The sequence below is a fragment of the Vigna unguiculata genome, chromosome 8 (assembly GCF_004118075.2).
Source record: "Vigna unguiculata cultivar IT97K-499-35 chromosome 8, ASM411807v1, whole genome shotgun sequence".
NCBI lineage: Eukaryota > Viridiplantae > Streptophyta > Magnoliopsida > Fabales > Fabaceae > Vigna > Vigna unguiculata.
This window is the reverse complement of record NC_040286.1, coordinates 11,730,948-11,749,240: the sequence shown is the minus strand read 5'-3', so window position 1 is coordinate 11,749,240 and position 18,293 is coordinate 11,730,948. Positions and strand designations below refer to the sequence as shown.

Here is an 18,293-nt window from a genome sequence, read left to right as displayed (position 1 = left end):
AAAGAGAGTATAAAATAAAATAAAATCCTAAAATATCTATTAATTTTTTATTTTATATATCTATAACAATATATAAAGGGGATTCTTCTTTTTGTGTCCACTTTTCATTTTCCAATTTTACCCTTAATTAATATTTTAAAAATTAATTATTTTATAATTAGTTTATTTTTAACCGTTTTTTTTTATTTTTTTATTTTGACCGTTACTCTAAAAATATTTTTTTAACAATTATTTTATTTAACAACTATTTTAAAATTTATTATATATGTTTTAAAAATAAATATTATTAATCTTATAAAAATTAAAAAAATGTGGATATACATGCGCGACAGCGTATGTGTGTTCGCTAATATTTATTAAAAGAATCAAACTAATTTAAATATAGCCGTACATTTTCTTTTTCTTAGAATATCATCATTATTTCATTGAAATTGACTGGTTTTTACCGTTTTTATTTCACTTAAATGAAAAGTCTTTAAGATTTTAGTCTACCTTGAAAAAAATCAACACTTCGCATCAGTTCTGACCTAAATCCTAAAAACCAAATCTTCACCAAAAACACAATCACACAGGAAAATCTATCAAAATGATAAATTTAAAGAAAAAAAAAACAAAAAAGAAAAGAAAAACAAGAGCTGGTAACGATGATCCGAAACAGAAAGACAGAAGCTTTACGTAACCCAGTCCTACGAGGCATAACCAATAATTGAATCGAATTGAATAATAAAGAAACCGCATAAATTCTGAATACGTCTCCTTTCACACACAACCTTTCATCTCATATCCCAAATTCTCGATTCACATCCATTCAATCAATCAATCAAATCTCCGATTCGTTCGAATCCACGCTCCGATCGAATGGATCAACACCACTTCCTCCACCACCACTACCACCACCCTCAGGACCACCGCACCACCCGCTACACTTCCCTTAACCCTCAATCGCATCACCACCACCACCACCATAGCAACCTCCCACCGCCGCCGCCAGCGCCGCCGCCGCCTCTCTCCTACCACCGCACCCTCCACGCGGCTCCCCTGTCGCAACCCTACACCCCTTCCACTCCCCAACCCCAACAGCAGCAGCAGCAGCAATTCTCTTTCAACCACCACACATCTCTCCCCCACCGCACCCTCGAAGACGATTCACGTTCTCTCACCTACGACCTCCTTCCTCGCCGCACCACCGCCATCCCCTGGAACCCTAACCCTAGAACTGATGATTTCGATCGCGAATTCCACCACCACCACCACCGCCCTCCCCCGCCGCCGCCTCCCCCGATCGAAACCCTCCGCTATGACCCTGGGCGCCGTGACCGCCTCGTGGTGGATGCCTACGAGCAAAACCCCAGGGAGGCGCTCGCGTGGGGCGGCGGTGACTACCACGCGCCTAGCCAGGGCGACGTAGAGCCAGCACCCTACGTGCGCGTGTACAGCGTGGAATGTGACACTGACGTGGCCGGTAGAGGGTCCCGGGTGGAGAGCAAGAGGTGGGTGATGAGTGATAGAGAGAGGGAGAGGGAGAGGGGAAGAGAGTTGCACGAGTCTTCTTCTAATTTAGTTAGCAAGGGTAGTAACAGTGACAAATATTATCATGGTTCTGATAATGTGGATAGGTATAGTAGAGGGAATAGTAGAGAGCGTGGTCATGAATTCGCACGTACTCCTCCTAAGAAACAGGTGCAGAAGAAGAGCGCGCTTCTTAGGATTCAGACTGTTAAACCTAATCATAGGAACCGTGAGGTTGAGCAGTTACGGTACCCCGGTTATGGACCTGAAGGTAGCAATGGCTTTTTCAGGGGAAAGGAGCCATATTTGGCTCATGGGGTGAAGGGGGAAGAGAGAGAAGGGAGCCCTGTTGAGATTGATATCTCGTTTGAGTCCAATTCTCTGGTGGCCAAGGCTATTGTTGCGCCGCCTTCGAGTTCAGTGTCTGTTCCTGATTTGAATGTGACGCCGGTTTTAGATTCGGATTTGGGTTCTGGGGAGAAGAATAAAAGGGTTTCGGGCTCTGATGGCTATTACTCTGGTTTGCAGCAGCCGTATAGAATGTCTTCCGTTGTGGTTGTGGATTTAAATAGGTCGCCTTGCAAAGGGAATGATAGGTCTGGTTTGAGGAAGGAGGTTAATGTGCGGAAGAGTGTTAAGAATAGTTCTTCTCGGTCTCGCACCAGGGAGGCTGATGATTCTCGTGGGAAAAATGCGGTGCCAAATTCAGTTAAAGCTGGCAATGTCTGTTCTGGTAAATCGACCATAACGGTTGTCAAGAAGAAGAGAATTGTTAAGAGAATGGTGAAGAGGAAAGCTTGTTTAAACTCTATGACATCTGTGCCGAATTCACTGCCGGCAGAAAGGCTTCCTGGAACCGTGGAAGTCGAGAGTGCTGCACTGGTTTCGTCAACGGCCTCTAATCCTGAGAAAATTGAAGCTAATTCAGATGAGAAAAGCAACATCGTTGAGGAAGTGCCAGACTGTTTACATTCTTTGCCAAAGGAAGGTAATGTATTGAAAGAAGATAAAGAGGGAGGTTTACCGCAGCTGAGTTTGGGGCCAGATTCCACATCGCAAGATTGTGAGAGTGACAAAGATTCTGATAATAGGGAAGTATCCAGGTTTGAAATTGAAAGAGATGGAAACATTTCAAAATTTCCATCTCGTGCTTCTAGTAGTGAAGATAAGAAGAGTGATTCAGGTTGTTTAGATGTTAATAATGATGTCTTTGATAATGGAAATATTATTTTTATGCATGATAATGCAAATACTTCCGATTGTTTAGGTGCAAATAATTCTGTTCCAGGTACTGACACGGTTACTGAATTCTTAAGTGGGAGTACTATTTCTGAAGTCAATCACATGGATTATGGTAATAAGCAATTAAGTCAGAATGAAGGGTCTCTATCAGTTGGGAATTATTCAAATGTACAATCCCCACTGAATAACAATCTTGTAGATGCAGGGGATGAAATATTAAAAACCAGCGATACTTTTTCGAGTTCAAGAAAAATTAGGATTCAAGATGGTCTAGATTGCCTACAACATTCCAGTGCACTGAAGCAAGGCTCTGATAATGGATCATCTAATTTAGAAGATTGTATTGTTCACGGCTCTGGTATCATGCATGATGCTGGGAACCAATTGGCCCATGGTGATGTCACCATGCACCCTGAGAATTGTGAGACAGAAAAAACATTCCCAGATTCTAATATTTTAGCTGGATCTGGTGAAGGGAACACAAAGAAGATAAAAAAGAGAAAAGCTAGAACACAATTAAATATTTTGAGTTCAGAGATGGAGTCCTTATCTCCAGATCATGTAAATCCTGTTAGCCTTGCTAATAATGTGGATGGAGGCACGGGTCTAATGTCGAAAGATCCATCTGCTTCTATAGTTTTAGATCAGTCTGTTCAAAACGATGTTGACTCAATAACTGGTTTGGATGGGGTTACTGCTTTACATGAGGAAGGGGAGTTTTTAGAGACTCAGTTTTATGCTGCAAATAACAACAATGATGATGCAAATGAGGTTTCACCATCTTCTAAAAGGAAAAAAGTCACAGCTAACCCAAATTTCACTCAATGTCAATCAGAAATCAGTGCTGTTATTGTGGTTACCACCACATCTGATGTGGAAACTCCAGTCAATCTCAATGATAACCAAGAACATCAGAAAGAATTTGCTTTGTCAAGCATGGGTATGTGCATACCGTCTTCTGTTCAGTCAATGCCTTATTCAGAGAGTATTACCAAAATGTCTGACAATATTTTTAGTGGAGGATCTTTTGACTCTACTGATGCAAATAGGGAAACCATGAGTTCCGAGTATTCGGAATTACAACACTCAGACATAGTCTCTTTTTCACCATGTGAGGACTTGGCATTTCAAAACGATCACTTCTCACCATTGGAAGGTGAGTGCAAAGAAAACATTACTCCGGTTGTGCTTGTGAGTAATACTCAAATTGGTGTTTTAGGTGTTGGAAATACATTGGGAGAAAAGACTGATTTACAGGCCGTTAAGGGAAATTATCAATATAGAGACTTTGTGCAAAGGTCACCAAGACCTGACATGGAACCTAATGATCTCAATGTTAAGAATGATTTGCTTGCTCAGCAGAACCTTATGTCCTGTCCAACTAGTGGTGATGAAGTCACTACAAGTAATTCGAATGACGAATTCATTGTGGATGCACCTGGCGCATTATCAGATATCTTTTCTCAAGGGATGGCATCTGAAGTACCGGATAGAAGGTCTTTAGAATTCACAGCTATCAATGATGAAAATATTTGTGGGGTTGAAGAAAATACTTCGTCGGTACATCAGACGATACAGAATAGTAGGTCAGATAGTGCATTTGGACACAGTAATATGATAACAAAGAAAACAATTTCAGAACCATCCCAAGTTTCTTCCAAAGTTACAACTCAGGCTCTAAATTCATATCGTTTTGGGTTGAGTGGGACCAAAAATCAGTCAGGTAGTGTCATTCCCAAAACTTTTCCAGGTCATTCTTTTACCTTTTTGAAGTCGGAGACGAAGACATCTGCCTCTTCAACTCATGTGTCAAAGCCTCGAACTTGGCATCGGACAGGTAATAATCCCCCTATTTCTGTACCTAGAATCAATTCAGTAAGAACAGTTCCTCCCAAAAGGCCAATTCTGGAAAGGAAAGGGAACTTTCAAAATACCTCGTATGTTCGTAAAGGAAACAGTCTTGTAAGGAAACCTACCCCAGTTCCTGCTCTACCTCAAATCTCCTCTGTTAATAAGTCATCTTCTTCGGGCTTTGGTGAAATATCAAAAAGCACTAAATCTGAAAGCAGGGCTGACGTGACAGATCAACCAATGTACCTGAGAGCAGGAGCAACATATTCTCAGCAGAGGCAGAGGCAGAGAACACCTCCACTACCAATTGACACCAAATCAGAGGAAAATACATCTTCCTCATTGGTAGAACCTTCTGGTGGTTCCTGTGAAAATGTATCTGATCCTAAAACATTTATAGAAATTAATAATAATGCACAGAACTCTTCTGAAGATGCACTGAAGCATTGTGAAATTCTAGAAAACCAACCTGTTCCATCCGATAATGGGGAGAGTCAAGTTGAAGTAAACGAAGGCAATCCTCTTTCTTTGAATACGAAGAGAATAGTATATATAAAGCCCAAAACAAATCAATTGGTTGCAACATCAAATTCGTGTGATGTGTCTGTCTCCACTGATGACAATGGCCAAACTGCCTTCTCTGATGGCTACTACAAGAGAAGAAAAAATCAATTGGTTAGGACTACATTTGAAAGCCACACCAACCAAACTGCTGTAGTGCCTAATGGCATGGCAAATTCTGATGGACAAGGAACTAGTAATGCTCTTTGCAATACGAGGTTTAGTAAGAAGCGGTTACATAAGGGTATGCATGAATTACTTATTTTGTTGCGTAATTTATCTATCTTTCTAAGTCACCCGTGCTTATGAGTCTAATGCTAAGTTTAATTATGATTTAGACAGGATGTGAGGGTCTTTTTGTTTGAGATTCAAATGGATTTTTTCAGTTGAATATTATAGTGTATCTAATAAGAATCGTAGTAAATTGCTTGCTGTTCTTGACTGCTTATCAGTTGCTACTTGCTATATTTACTTATCCTGTAGTTGCTGCGTATTATGTTATTATATTTTGTTAATATTAAATGCTTGTTTCTTGAGCCTGAGCCTTGGCACAACGGTAAAGTTGTGCTTTGGTGACCAGCTGGCCATGGGTTTAAATTTGGAAACAGCCTCTTTGCATATGCAAGGCTATGTTTGCTTATGTTGACCCTTCCTCATACCTTTACACTGTGAGGAGCCTTCTCGAATTGGTGTATGTTAGTCTATATGCTTGTTTAGAAATTGCAAGTTCTTCCAAGCAAATTGCTATTAAATGACTTGAGCTTTTCTTATATGGCTCCTCTTTTTTTTTTCTTTAATTTTTAATAATAGATTATGGATGTGGGTTTTGAGCTGGTAGTGAAATGATTTTATTCATGTTGCATATCATTCTGAGTCATTGTGTTTTCACTCCATTAGCAGATGGATCCAGAACCAGCAGTGCTGTTCCAATTTTATGTTATGTTTCATTGAATTAGTGATTTCATTTGCAGCTGTCAGGAGTTCATGCAAACGTTCAAGAGCCTCACTAGTGTGGACACTCTGTAGCAAAAATTCTTCTGAACATGACAGGAATTCACGTCATAATCAAAAGGTTTTACCTCAATTGTTTCGATGGAAAAGAGCAACATTTGCTTCAAGCTTCAACAGCAGTTCCGTATCTGCAATCAGGTACTTGAGTATTTGCATTGCTTCCGCCATGTATGTTTACCTTTTTGCCTTGTTTTGGTCATGTGCATCAACAGTATTCAATTGCAATTGTCAATTAATGTTTGTCTTTCAGCAAAAAATTGCTTCAATTGAGAAAGAGGGATACTGTTTACACTAGGTCAAAACATGGGTTTTCACTTTGGAAATCCAGGGTTTTAGGTGTTGGTGGTTGCAGTTTGAAATGGTCCAAATCCATTGAGAAGAACTCAAAGCAAGCTAATGAGGTTAGATTGGTGTTTTATACTGTGTTTTTTAATGAAGTTTCCTTTCAATTTAACCATAATTTGTATTAAAGGACAAAATAGATCTAAGCTATGATTCATACAATTTCTCATGATTATTATAGGAAGCCACACTTGCTGTTGCTGCTGTAGAGAGGAAGAAGAGAGAGCAGAAAAATGCGGTTTGCATCAGTTCTCAGTCAAAGAGTAGGAAGCATTCTTTCCATGAGAGTTCGTCATATCATAGTGCCGACAACTCTGTTTTTGTGCTCTTAAAAATCTATGCTTCATGTATTAATTATCTGTCAGTTACTCTGACTTTGAAAGTAGTGGTTGAATGTGCAGGAGAGCGTATATTTCGTATTGGCTCAGTTCGTTACAGAATGGATCCCTCCAGGAGGACACTCCAGAGGATTTCAGGTGGGTAACATTTTTATATTAACCATTTTACCTGGATTTTTCATTACCTTACACTTTTTCTACATTTTTTAGCATGTTGCAATTATTTAAATGAATACATGCATTTGGGACATTGTACTTCTGATTTAAGACATTTAGCGTGGATAGTGTATATTAGAGCATTAATCAGATTAGATAAAAAAAATTTATTTTATATGTATTGATAACATCTATCAGCTTTATGAATGTTAAGCCTTCAAATCCAAAAGACAACGTTAATCATTTGAAGGCTTAACATTCATAAAGCTGATAGATGTTATCAATACATATAAAATACAATTTTTTTATCTAATTCCAATCACCGGAGGACAAGTTTGTGGTGTGACGGGAATTTGGAACATTGAACAGTATAATGCTTTTAGTGTACTTGTTAATGTGATAAATCCATTGAATGAGAGTAGAAATATATTTTCTATATTCCTTGTTTTTATCTTTTTGTCACGTCTAAATGATTTTTTCTTATGTCTGTAAAGTTAAACAACTTGTTTTAGTGTTTCATTTGCTGGTTCAGTTCTGAAAATATTGCTGCAGTTTACTCCTCAGAAATTGAGCTTTTGGTAAAGATATGCTTCCACAGATTATGTAAAGGACGACCAAATATAATTTTTGTATGCATAAATTAGGTGTATGAATTGTGATGGTTAAGATGCAGGAAGGAAGTGATTAATATCATTCTTGGATCCTTCACAATTGCTTCATATGGATGATTTTGTGTCTGATACTCCACGGTAGTTAGGCTGCTTTACAGTGTAGATTATCTGTTTGGGCAAGGAGGAGGTGGGGCATCAGATTCTGAAATCTTTTGTTGCCTGCCATGTTGGAATGCATACAAAATTGTGGTCTTCTTGTCCTTTTCATTTGCTTATTCTTCTTCTATCGACATATTTTTGGCATATTTTTATGTCTTTCTTGCTACAAGTTAAAAGTTTCTATTGCCTCATTTTACAAAGTTTCTCTTACTTATCTTTGTAGTCGATGAATCCCAGTCCTCAGGATCTACCAGTTCAGGTTTGGCTTCCAAAAGTGCTTACATTCCAAGGAGATTAGTGATTGGAAACGATGAGTATGCACATTCTTATTTTTCAGCCTTTCATATCTTGTGCAATAAATTTCATCATTGTTGGTTGTCTTGTTTAGCAAGCCGTTTAAGATGAGACTAGGTGAATAAGGAAAAAGCTTGTATAATATTAAGTCTTTCTGTTTTATTCAAATGACTGCCGTGAGTATTTGCAGATATGTACGAATTGGAAATGGTAACCAGCTTATCAGAGACCCAAAGAAACGAACTCGAAAATTGGCAAATGAAAAAGTTAGATGGAGCTTGCACACAGCCAGACAGCGGTTGGCTCGAAAGCAGAAGTATTGTCAGTTTTTTACCAGATTTGGGAAATGTAAAAAGGATGGAGGGAAGTGTCCTTATATTCATGATCCTTCAAAAATTGCTGTCTGTACTAAGTTCCTGAATGGTTTATGTTCTACTCCCAACTGCAAATTAACGCACCAGGTTTTTTAACATTTGGGGTCCAACAAATTGAATATGTATCTACTGATCTGTGTCTAAAGTCTGAGTTTAACTGATTTGTTATGCAGGTTATTCCAGAGAGAATGCCAGATTGTTCTTATTTTTTGCAAGGTTTGTTGCAGAGGCTGTTGTCTTTCATCTACTGAATAATTTGACAATGTGATTCTAACATGTCTCATGCCAGGTTTATGCTCAAACAGTAATTGTCCTTATAGACATGTCAATGTGAACCCCAATGCATCTATTTGTGAAGGATTTCTCAGGGGATATTGTGCTGATGGAAATGAGGTATTAACCAATAAAGATAAGTTTTCCATTGGGCTACTGCATAATTTGAAGGCCTAACATTTTCCTGTTGTACCACTATTAAATCAATTTTTGTGCATATGAATAATGTTCACGATATTTATTTATTTCGAGAAAAATATGTAGCATTGGAATTTTCATTGTACTTGTGGTGGTTATTAGTTTCATCCCGTGTCCTTTTTCCCTGGTTGTTGGTTGCTAATTATTCTGATGATCTGCCAAATGTTGTCCGATGTCTATTATTTCAGCTAAAATTCTTTCCTCTCTGGAGAAGTTTTACTTTGTTTAGTAACTCCTTCTCTACTTGCTTCCACTTCATGTCACCTTCTGATCTAACTCATTACTTGCCAAATTATGTTGTTCCAGTGTCGGAAGAAGCACAGCTATGTCTGTCCTACTTTTGAAGCAACAGGAAGCTGTACTGAAGGATCCAAATGCAAACTTCATCACCCCAAAAAACAAAGCAAGGGAAAGAAAAGGAAGAGATCTGGAGATCAGAACAAGACCAGAGGACGTTATTTTGGTTCTATTCCTGCAGCTGATGTTTCTGAATCTGGGATGATGGTTGCTCCAAACCGGCATAAACAAAGTAGTGAAATTGAAGAGGAACTGTCTGACTACATCAGCCTTGATGTTATGAGTGAAGAAGTGGCAGACACCGATGATCTATCATTTGATCCAGCAGAGTTGTGTGAGAATGACTCCTTGGATGATCTTGATGAACTCATTAAACCAGTTCTTTTATTGAAAACAAAGTTCACATCACAATCACCTGACTCATATCTTCCACGCAAGTGGTGGAGACTTAGGTCCTTTGTTAATGAGGTAATTTAGGTAGTATACAGCTCCCTTTTCCCCTTAAATTTTTTTCCCATTTGTTTTGAATGCATAGCTTAAGTGTAACTAAAAAATTTATTACCCCCCTCCCCTTAGTTTCTTTTTGCGGATTTACCATTGTACAATAACATCTGGAGTAATATAGATACAAATTTTCTTCTCCCACTACCTCAGTAGAACTGTCACTTTACATTAACAATTAACTTGGGGTTGCGTTTAACTCGATTATGTCATAATCATTGAGGCTTATCGTTGGTTCAGATATAGGAATATGTAATTAGGAAATCAACTTTTGTCTTTTCTATTGGAAAGGTGTTTGTTTGGGTTATTTTCTGTCTAAGATGCATGCAGCTTCAAAGTGGTAGATATCAAAGAGAGAGGATACCAAGTGAGAATGTTGTGCAATTCTACAATTATACAAGCATAATTCATAAAACCTACTTTCTAAATAATTAATACAGTTTTGACTAATCAATTTTAAATTCTAATTCGTATCAGATTAGTGACAACTAATGAATTCAAATTTTCTATTACTTCAAGTTCATACAATTTCTAACCGTAATATTCCAAAATTTCATGGCATTAAGTGAAATTTAGTTTTCAAAGCTTGGAAAAGAAATGAACATAAAGGGAGAGAAGGTAGTGGAATAAGTTTCATAGTAAATGATCCAGACATGTTTATTGGAAAGAAAATGGTCATCTTTCTTTTTGTTTCAAAAATACCTTTAATTTAAATTCAACTTCAAACTATATTCAAAATAAAAATAAGTAATACATCATGAAAGAAATAATTTTTTCAAACGTTCTTATATATGATTTATTCTGTATAGAAACATGATTTATTTAAATAATTATTAATTAAAAATATAAAATTATGAGTTGACAGTACACAAATCATTATGATTAAAATAAACATTATTTCACCTAATTCAATTGTAACATGAAGATAAAAAAAAATATAACATTAGAAGTGCACAATAAATACATATATAGAGGCTGTCTATGTAGTGTATTCATGTTTTACGTAATATCATGTATTCCATTTCTTTGCTTTAGTATGAAAATAAAGAAAAGTATAAATATTTTTGTTTTCTGGTTTCTTTTATAAACTCTTAATTAACAATTTTTTCCCAAGAAAACAAAGACACAAAAGCTATTGAACAAACCTAATTAAATTATTTTTTATTTCTGGGAATAAACATGTTATTTTATAGTTGTGTATGAGAAACATTGTTTTTCTATATTATAATTGATTATACACTTTATAAAATATAAAGATTTCAATAAATTTTCAATCTAAGAATAATCTTAGAAAACATTATTAATTTTAAATTATTTTGTACTTAATCATATTTTAAAAATAGTACAAACCGATTCATAAATTTTCAATTTGTTTTACTTAAGAAAATGTGATTTTAGGTTTAAAATTGAATCTAATTATTTGAATTTTCATTCTATAAAATGTTAAACTAATTTTCTTAAGAAAAATATGAATTTAAATTTAATTTTATTCCAATTATTTAAAGATTTAAATTAGATTTTTAAAATCCCAATTCATATTCATGCGTTACGTATGTTTCAATACTAAACTCTTACCATTCAGTCCAATTCTTTTAAACACACACACATTATCAAATATACAAATAATGATTTAAATTATTTTTTATTAAAAAACTATTTTAAAATCACTATTAAACTAATTCATAAATATCCAAACAATTTTCTTTTTGAAAATATAAATTATGAACTAAAATACAAAAGAAGCATTAAGCATGAATTTTGAACGCTTTCTTCTACCACCTCTACAGTTTTCTCATGAATGTCATAAAGAAAAACTGCTTTCTTCTTCCACCTCTACAGATTTCTCATGAATGTCATAAAGAAAATTAGCCGCGAAGTCAATTTTTTGAGCTGTATAATCCAAAAATATATTTCATATAAATATATTTCTAGATTCTACAATTCAAAATGTTCCAACTCTATAAGCAATGTGAACTTATCCCATGCCTATAGAGAATAAAGAAAATATAAATACAGTGAAAGCTTTGTTAACATTTGGCTCCAGTTATTCACAATAAGAGTCACAATCTACTATAGTGGCAAGCTAATAAAACACTACAATAACATTACAATAATTCCATTAAGATTTTCTCAAAAAAAAAAAAAAAATACCTACATCTACTTGTTTCTTTTACTATTACAATAATCTCCCTCATCACGAAGTTGAAATATAATAATTTTAGAACTTGAATGCACTTGTAACAACAAAAAGACATGTCAATTTAATATGTGTAAAAAAAAAGGAAAGTTTGTGTATGTGCTGGATAAAACTTCAAATGGTAATATAATTTACACAACACTCTAAAATATGAAACTGACTGAATTTTCATTCTCTGGCTACAAAGGTTGATCCTAAGGGGTTCCATTAACTTCATGTTGACAAGATATTTCAGAAACAGAGACATGCATAATATCTTTGCATATGAGCTCAAGATGAAGTAGCTGAGGAACATATAATATCATGTTCTGAATGATGCAATTACAATATAGACAAAAAGAGAACCACCATGGTATACCAAATAATAGACAAAGCTTCTAAGAAGTTCATTTTTCCTTATAGAACACAAATGAGAACCACAACTTATCAATCTTTCTTTCACCAAGTAGGTGAAAGTTCCAAGATAAAGTTAACTATAAACATATATAGAGACTTTGTTGGGTAACTCTTCCTTTCAAATCTTGGAAAAAACAAAGATTCCCTTCTCACATTTTGCTTAAAATTTCCAAGCATAAGTTGTCATCCCAGGGCTTAAATATCCCTTGGTGGGTCAAATTCTGCAAAAGAAATGATAAACAATGAACGACAAGATAACAATTATATTCAATTCACACAAGTTGGAAAAAGATATATATGCACAAGAACTCACAGTCACCAATGTGTTAAAAGTTGTAAATATGTAAGAAATTAAGAAATAATAAAAGAAATGATCCTATGAATTTTCTTTTTGAGAAAAAAATTTCAATGAAAATAGTTACCACAATGTTATTTCTATTTTTTCCCCTTCAAATAAAACAATCTACAGTATTTGTCATCTTCTTTATCATTCTAAATTTAAACTTGTCATTGTTAATAAATATTATTGTGTATATTTGAAACATAGACCCAAGTATTAGGACACTTTTCTCTTTGATTTTGTGTACTTTGAATGTTAAAAATCTATAAAATGGGTTATTTCTAGTTTTTAGTGTAATAATATTAATGTTATCATATATCTTACTAAACTTGTTAATAACTAGTACCAGTTCAACCACGGTTCAACTATATTTTACTAATCAAACATTAAACCAATTTGAATCAAGGTTAAGAACAGGGTTCATTTCATTCTCATCTCAATAACTCAAGTTAAAAATCGCTTCAACAGGAAATTGTGTAAACGTGAATCTATTAACTTACTTGCAACCAGAAAATAAATCCGCGCAGGATAAATAAAACCATTTCTGGTTTTCTGAACTTAGTCATTGCTTTAGCTATTTCTGCACAATAATGAAACAAATATTTGACACACAATGGCATTAGATTAGGCAAAGAATGTTGTAAAATGAAAATAGAAGCACCTAACTGTCCAAAAGAAGCAGAAGCAACCTAACAACTGGCACAAACGATAGATTTTCATAAATTCAGACCGGTATTGAATAACCTAACCCAAAAACTCAGATGATTAAACAACAATAATCAGTCACAAGAATGAATTATTGGCACTTTGGTCTACCCTCAGTAGATTAAATCAAAGGTCCCCTACCATTATATGTTGAGATTTAGTTCATTCGCTCATGAGCAAATTACAACATTATATTATTCATTTCTGTGGTTCTATATTATTTTCATCGCCAATGTTGATTTGGAATAAGTTCAATTTGAGCAAAACTTTTTATAAGCTCAATTTAGCCTATTCCAGTAAGCTTAAGAATAAGTTTTCATTTGAAAAGAGATTTTGAACAAGCAGTTAAAGAGCCTCCTTTAAATCCAAGCACACCCTCAAACACCTTTATTAAATTTTTGGTTTTACATAGACACCCCTGTTTACATTTTAAGCAGATGCAAAAACCATCTCAGTTTTCATTTGGAAAGAGATTTTGAACAAGCAGTTAAAGAGCCTCCTATAAATCCAAGCACACCCTCAAACACCTTTATTAGATTTTTGGTTTTACATAGACACCCCTGTTTACATTTTAAGCAGATGCAAAAACCATCTCAGTTGTAGGTTTACATTTTAAGCAGATGCAAACTACCATCTTAGTGTGTAAAAAATGCACAAAATGTTGCTTATTTGTAGGTGTTCTTTGTGACCTCATTCAAATAATCCAACCATGTAACAAGAGATGCTTAATGTTGGAAGATAACAACAAATAGAAACCACTGAACCTGACTCTTGACCGGCTCAGTTAGGATTTAACTTCACATTAACAATTTATAAGTTAAAAAGGATCTTCGAAAATGTCAAAAAAGTTGAGAAAATACTGGACCTACCAGGATACAACTCAAGATACGATTTGTTAACACCCTTAGTGCAATAAGATTTGACCACCCCTTGACGTGTTTCAATATGACGCTCTGTTTTCCTCTTCTGATTTACTTCAAGCAGAAGTCTATCATGTTCTTCTTTGTCATAAGGCCTTTGAAGGTCATTCATAAGTCTTTTCCTAAACTGAGAATGATCGTAAGCAGATAATTGCCAGTTGTCTTTGAGGTTCACTTCAGTTTCAAACCACTGCACACAGACATTTCAAAGTAAAAAAATAGTTTGTGAACCATGATTATGAAATATACAGTAACATTTTGCAAAGTTAAAGACACTCACAGACAAATCATATGTTTTCGAAGAAACAAATGGAGAGTTCTCATGAATTTGATCAGGTTCTAGAAGGATAACATCAGGTTCAGAAGAATTACTGTCATCATCCACATTAACTGAATTTGAGATATTCCTCTCAGGCATATGTGTATGTAAGGTATTTCTCTCAGGTATGTCTGTTTTGAAGGTATTCCAGTCCAGCATGCCTGACTCTAAGGTTTTCCTCACATGCATGTCTGTCTCTATGGCATTCCACTTAGGCATATCAGTCTCTGATGTATTCCTCTTAGGCATGTCTGTCTTTGAGGTTTTCTTCTTAGGCATGTTTGTCTTTGTGATATTCCTCTTAGGCATGTCTGTCTCTGAGGTATTCCTCTTAGGCATGTCTGTCTCTATGGTATTCCACTTAGGCATGTCTGTCTCTAAGGTATTTCTTCGAGGCATGTTTGTCTTTAAGCTGTTCTTCTCAGGCATGTTTGTCTTTGAAGTATTCCTCTTAGGCATGTCTGTCTTTGTGGTATTCCTCTTAGACATGTCTGTATATGAGGTATTCCTTTTACGCATGTCTGTCTCTGTGGTATTCCACTTAGGCATGTCTGTCTCTGTGGTATTCCACTGAGGCATGTCTGTCTTTAAGGTGTTCTTCTCAGGCATGTCTGTCTTTGTGGTATTCCTCTTGGGCATGTCTGTCTGTGTGGTATTCCTCTTAGGCATGTCTGTCTTTGAGGTGTTCTTCTCAGGCATGTCTGGCTTTGTGGTATTCCTCTCAGGCATGTCTGTCTTTGAGTTATTCCTTTCAGCCATACACTCAACCTCATCATCAAAAATACTTAGAGAATTCAGATATTGTAGGTAATCTTCATCGCCTTCATTCATCTCATGATCAGACACTTGTGAATTTCCCATGACACTTGAAGTCTTTCTTATTAATTCACTAGGTACATAGTCATCAATACAAGAATTCAGGAATATCTGGTAATCTTCATCCACAACATCTAGTTCCGTATTACTGTGGCAATTGTTCTCGGGCACGACTGAAACATCTTCATATGGCCTTTTCTTACTAAGTCCTCTTCCAGCCTCCAAATTCTGCTGAGATTTCATTATGACCCTTGTCTGTTTTCTCACTAAATCACTCCCTCTATTTCCAGACTCACAAGTTTGTTTTGGACCATTCATCATCTCATTGTGACAAATGTTTTGGGGCAGACCCCAAACATATTCATGTGGTCGTTTCTTGCTATGTCCTCTTTTAGCCTCCAAATTCTGACAAGATTTCAATGAGCAACTTGTTTGTTTTTGCAGTGAATCACTCCCTTTATATGCTGCATTTCCAGTCTCATAGCTTTGTTTTGAACCCTTCATCTCAGTGTAGAAATTGTTCCCGGGCACATCAGAAACATCTTCACTTGGCCTTTTCTTACTAAGTCTTCTTTTACCCCCCAAATTCAGCTGAGATTTTATTGGGCCACTTGACGGTTTTCTCACTGAACCACTTCCTTTATTTCCATTTTTTCTTGTTTCATACCTTTGTTTTGAACCATTCATCATCCCAGTGTCTAACTTGGGATCGTTATGAAACCTTTCTTCCCCCAAAAACATCATATACTGAGGATCATAATGGACGCTGTCGTAGCCAATATTAATGTCATTATCAGGATCATCAGCGTTATCGCCACTGACAACATCAATATCTTCATAATTATATGTAACCAAAAACAATTTGTAATCTTCATCCATTTCATCCTCTGACATAGGACCCTCTTGTATTGACAAAAACGACACATTTCCACAATTATTTATGGTTGATCTTGTACCACTATCATGGTGATTGTGCTTTTCACGTATATTTGAAAGTTCCCGTCTCTTCCATCGTCTTTCTAACCTAAAATCTCCAGAATCAGGAACTATCTGGTTCTCACTACTCTCATAATCATCCAGATCAATCGTAGCAGGCTTCATTTTCATTTAACAAGAACAGTGTCCTCCTTTGAGACTGAAATACTTACTGAAAACAGAAAAAAGAAAACAGTTCATTAGTTATGGTCGAAATAGCTACCTTGAGGAAAAGATTATGGCGAAATACTTATATAAAAGTACATAATTTTCTAATGGAGAACATGTTTAACAATGCTTATTGGAAACAAAATGCAATCCAAACAAAAGATACAGTAACTCATTAACTATATCAATAGATAACAATCGATCCATTTGTTATAATACAAATATCAATAGATAATACAGATACAAATAACAATACTGATTATAATACACACTACACAGTAATAGGAGCTTAATCAAATCCACCAATAGGCATTTAAGCTGAATTGAATGTAACAATAACAAAGTGAACAACGGCCAAATATATCTTTCACCTACTATTCTATTTTGGAAAGGGGCAAGAGAGTTTCTTAAATCAAAACCAGACTAAGTTCAAGTAGTTATCTAATGACATTCCAAAGCTTCACAGCTAAATATAAGAAAGAAACAATATAATTCATACCAGTTCTGGTCATGTTATCTTCAACATAAAGAAGATTTTACAATAAATGACAAAAGGTGAAATAGTATAACACTTCAAACCAGTCTATCAACACAAAACAAAGGCAAGATTTGACAACATAGCAACACCAACCAGCAAATGATGGCATGATAGTAAAAGCTTACAAAGAACTGATTTAATATTCATTGAATAATGAATACCCAGATGAATAATAGTTTTCATTTGCAAAACACATTAGAAACTTTCAATCGAAAGATCAAACATTCACAAAAGCCAATCATGATAATTCTTACATCTATTACTTATAGCCTAAATAAACGATTCACTATCCTAAGTAAACTCATTTCCTCATTGTTCAAAACAATGTTTTGGTTCCTATAGCTATAGTTTCATCATTATTAAGCCCACTGCATGCAATCCTTCAATGTCACATTCATGGCATTTTCTCATAACCCTATCTTCTACAAAAATTAAAAACAAAAAATCGACCTTACAAACAGCATTAACAAACACTCCACAATGAACGCTGATGCATTACAAAGCAAATTAAGAGCATAAAAAGAAAATAAGATGAAGGCATTCAGCAAATCCTTCAAAACAAGATTACACTTCGTCAAAAAGAAAAAAAAAAAAAAAAACACCTACACTCCTAAACATCATTTTCAAGCTTACTAGAAGAGTGTGAACAAATGTGAAACGCAAATTGATGGTGAAATAAAATGATAAAAATAAAACAAAAGGAAAACCTTAGACCTTAGAAGGGAGTGAGAGAGGGAGAGTGAGGGTGAGATGCTGTAACATACAAGTTCCCACACACAGATCCAATACCTCTCTTTCTCTTTCCCAATAGAGTTATGTTTCCAAACCTTAGAATAAAGTATTCTGAGAACATTAACACTTGTATTGTACCTGATAATTCCACTAAATATTTTTATCAAATGTAGTTTTGATGATTAATAGTTATAGTTATTTCTATTATAAAGAGAAATATTTATTTTTATAACTATTTATATTTATAACTGTTTGTGTATATATTTTGCTGATAATTTTTTTAATGTAAATAATTTTATTATTTTCAATTTAGAACTATGTTTTAAAATTTACTAATTATTTAGAAGAATTACCTACTTAATAAAATTATAAAAATGATTCATTTTATATTTATTTTGTTACTTTTATACCTATTTATAAATCTAATAATAAAAAAACATTTTTACTTTTTATTATCATGAAAATATACA

The 18,293-nt window shown here is 35.0% G+C and overlaps 2 protein-coding genes across 6 annotated transcripts; one reads left to right on the top strand and one right to left on the bottom strand.

Annotated features, from left to right (window-relative positions):
* The first annotated feature begins 683 nt into the window (after positions 1 to 683).
* LOC114193719 lies at positions 684 to 9,869 on the top strand. 5 transcript variants are annotated; one of them, XM_028083624.1, is made up of 10 exons: positions 685 to 5,407; positions 6,135 to 6,312; positions 6,470 to 6,575; positions 6,698 to 6,779; positions 6,918 to 6,992; positions 8,004 to 8,094; positions 8,265 to 8,535; positions 8,622 to 8,664; positions 8,738 to 8,841; positions 9,226 to 9,869. In XM_028083624.1, exons 1-10 carry the CDS (start codon positions 859 to 861, stop codon positions 9,691 to 9,693), a joined length of 5,967 nt encoding a protein of 1,988 aa, XP_027939425.1. In that variant the 5' UTR covers positions 685 to 858; the 3' UTR covers positions 9,694 to 9,869. The 5 variants fall into 5 exon arrangements, with proteins under 5 accessions (XP_027939422.1, XP_027939425.1, XP_027939423.1 ...); XM_028083622.1 differs by having other exon boundaries at positions 686 to 5,407; positions 6,425 to 6,575; positions 6,903 to 6,992; XM_028083623.1 differs by having other exon boundaries at positions 687 to 5,407; positions 6,425 to 6,575.
* Positions 9,870 to 12,143: 2,274 nt separating this feature from the next.
* Positions 12,144 to 17,930, bottom strand: LOC114193164. Its single transcript, XM_028082875.1, has 5 exons — positions 17,806 to 17,930; positions 14,556 to 16,557; positions 14,225 to 14,465; positions 13,151 to 13,230; positions 12,144 to 12,531 (listed from the first exon to the last, which is right to left on the bottom strand). The coding sequence occupies exons 2-5, from the start codon at positions 16,515 to 16,517 to the stop codon at positions 12,460 to 12,462; spliced, it is 2,355 nt and encodes a 784-aa protein (XP_027938676.1). The 5' UTR covers positions 16,518 to 16,557; positions 17,806 to 17,930; the 3' UTR covers positions 12,144 to 12,459.
* Between the last annotated feature and the right edge of the window lie 363 nt (positions 17,931 to 18,293).

Excerpts from the sequence above, each read along its gene's own strand:
- LOC114193719 (XM_028083620.1), top strand. The coding sequence starts at position 859 with ATGGATCAACACCACTTCCTCCACCACCACTACCACCACCCTCAGGAC. Across the intron at positions 5,408-6,134 it reads TAAGAAGCGGTTACATAAGG|CTGTCAGGAGTTCATGCAAA; the intron begins GTATGCATGAAT and ends TTTCATTTGCAG. Across the intron at positions 8,095-8,264 it reads TTAGTGATTGGAAACGATGA|ATATGTACGAATTGGAAATG; the intron begins GTATGCACATTC and ends GAGTATTTGCAG.
- LOC114193164 (XM_028082875.1), bottom strand. The coding sequence starts at position 16,517 with ATGAAAATGAAGCCTGCTACGATTGATCTGGATGATTATGAGAGTAGT. Across the intron at positions 13,231-14,224 it reads GTATCTTGAGTTGTATCCTG|AAATAGCTAAAGCAATGACT; the intron begins GTAGGTCCAGTA and ends ATTATTGTGCAG. Across the intron at positions 12,532-13,150 it reads GATTTATTTTCTGGTTGCAA|AATTTGACCCACCAAGGGAT; the intron begins GTAAGTTAATAG and ends TTTCTTTTGCAG.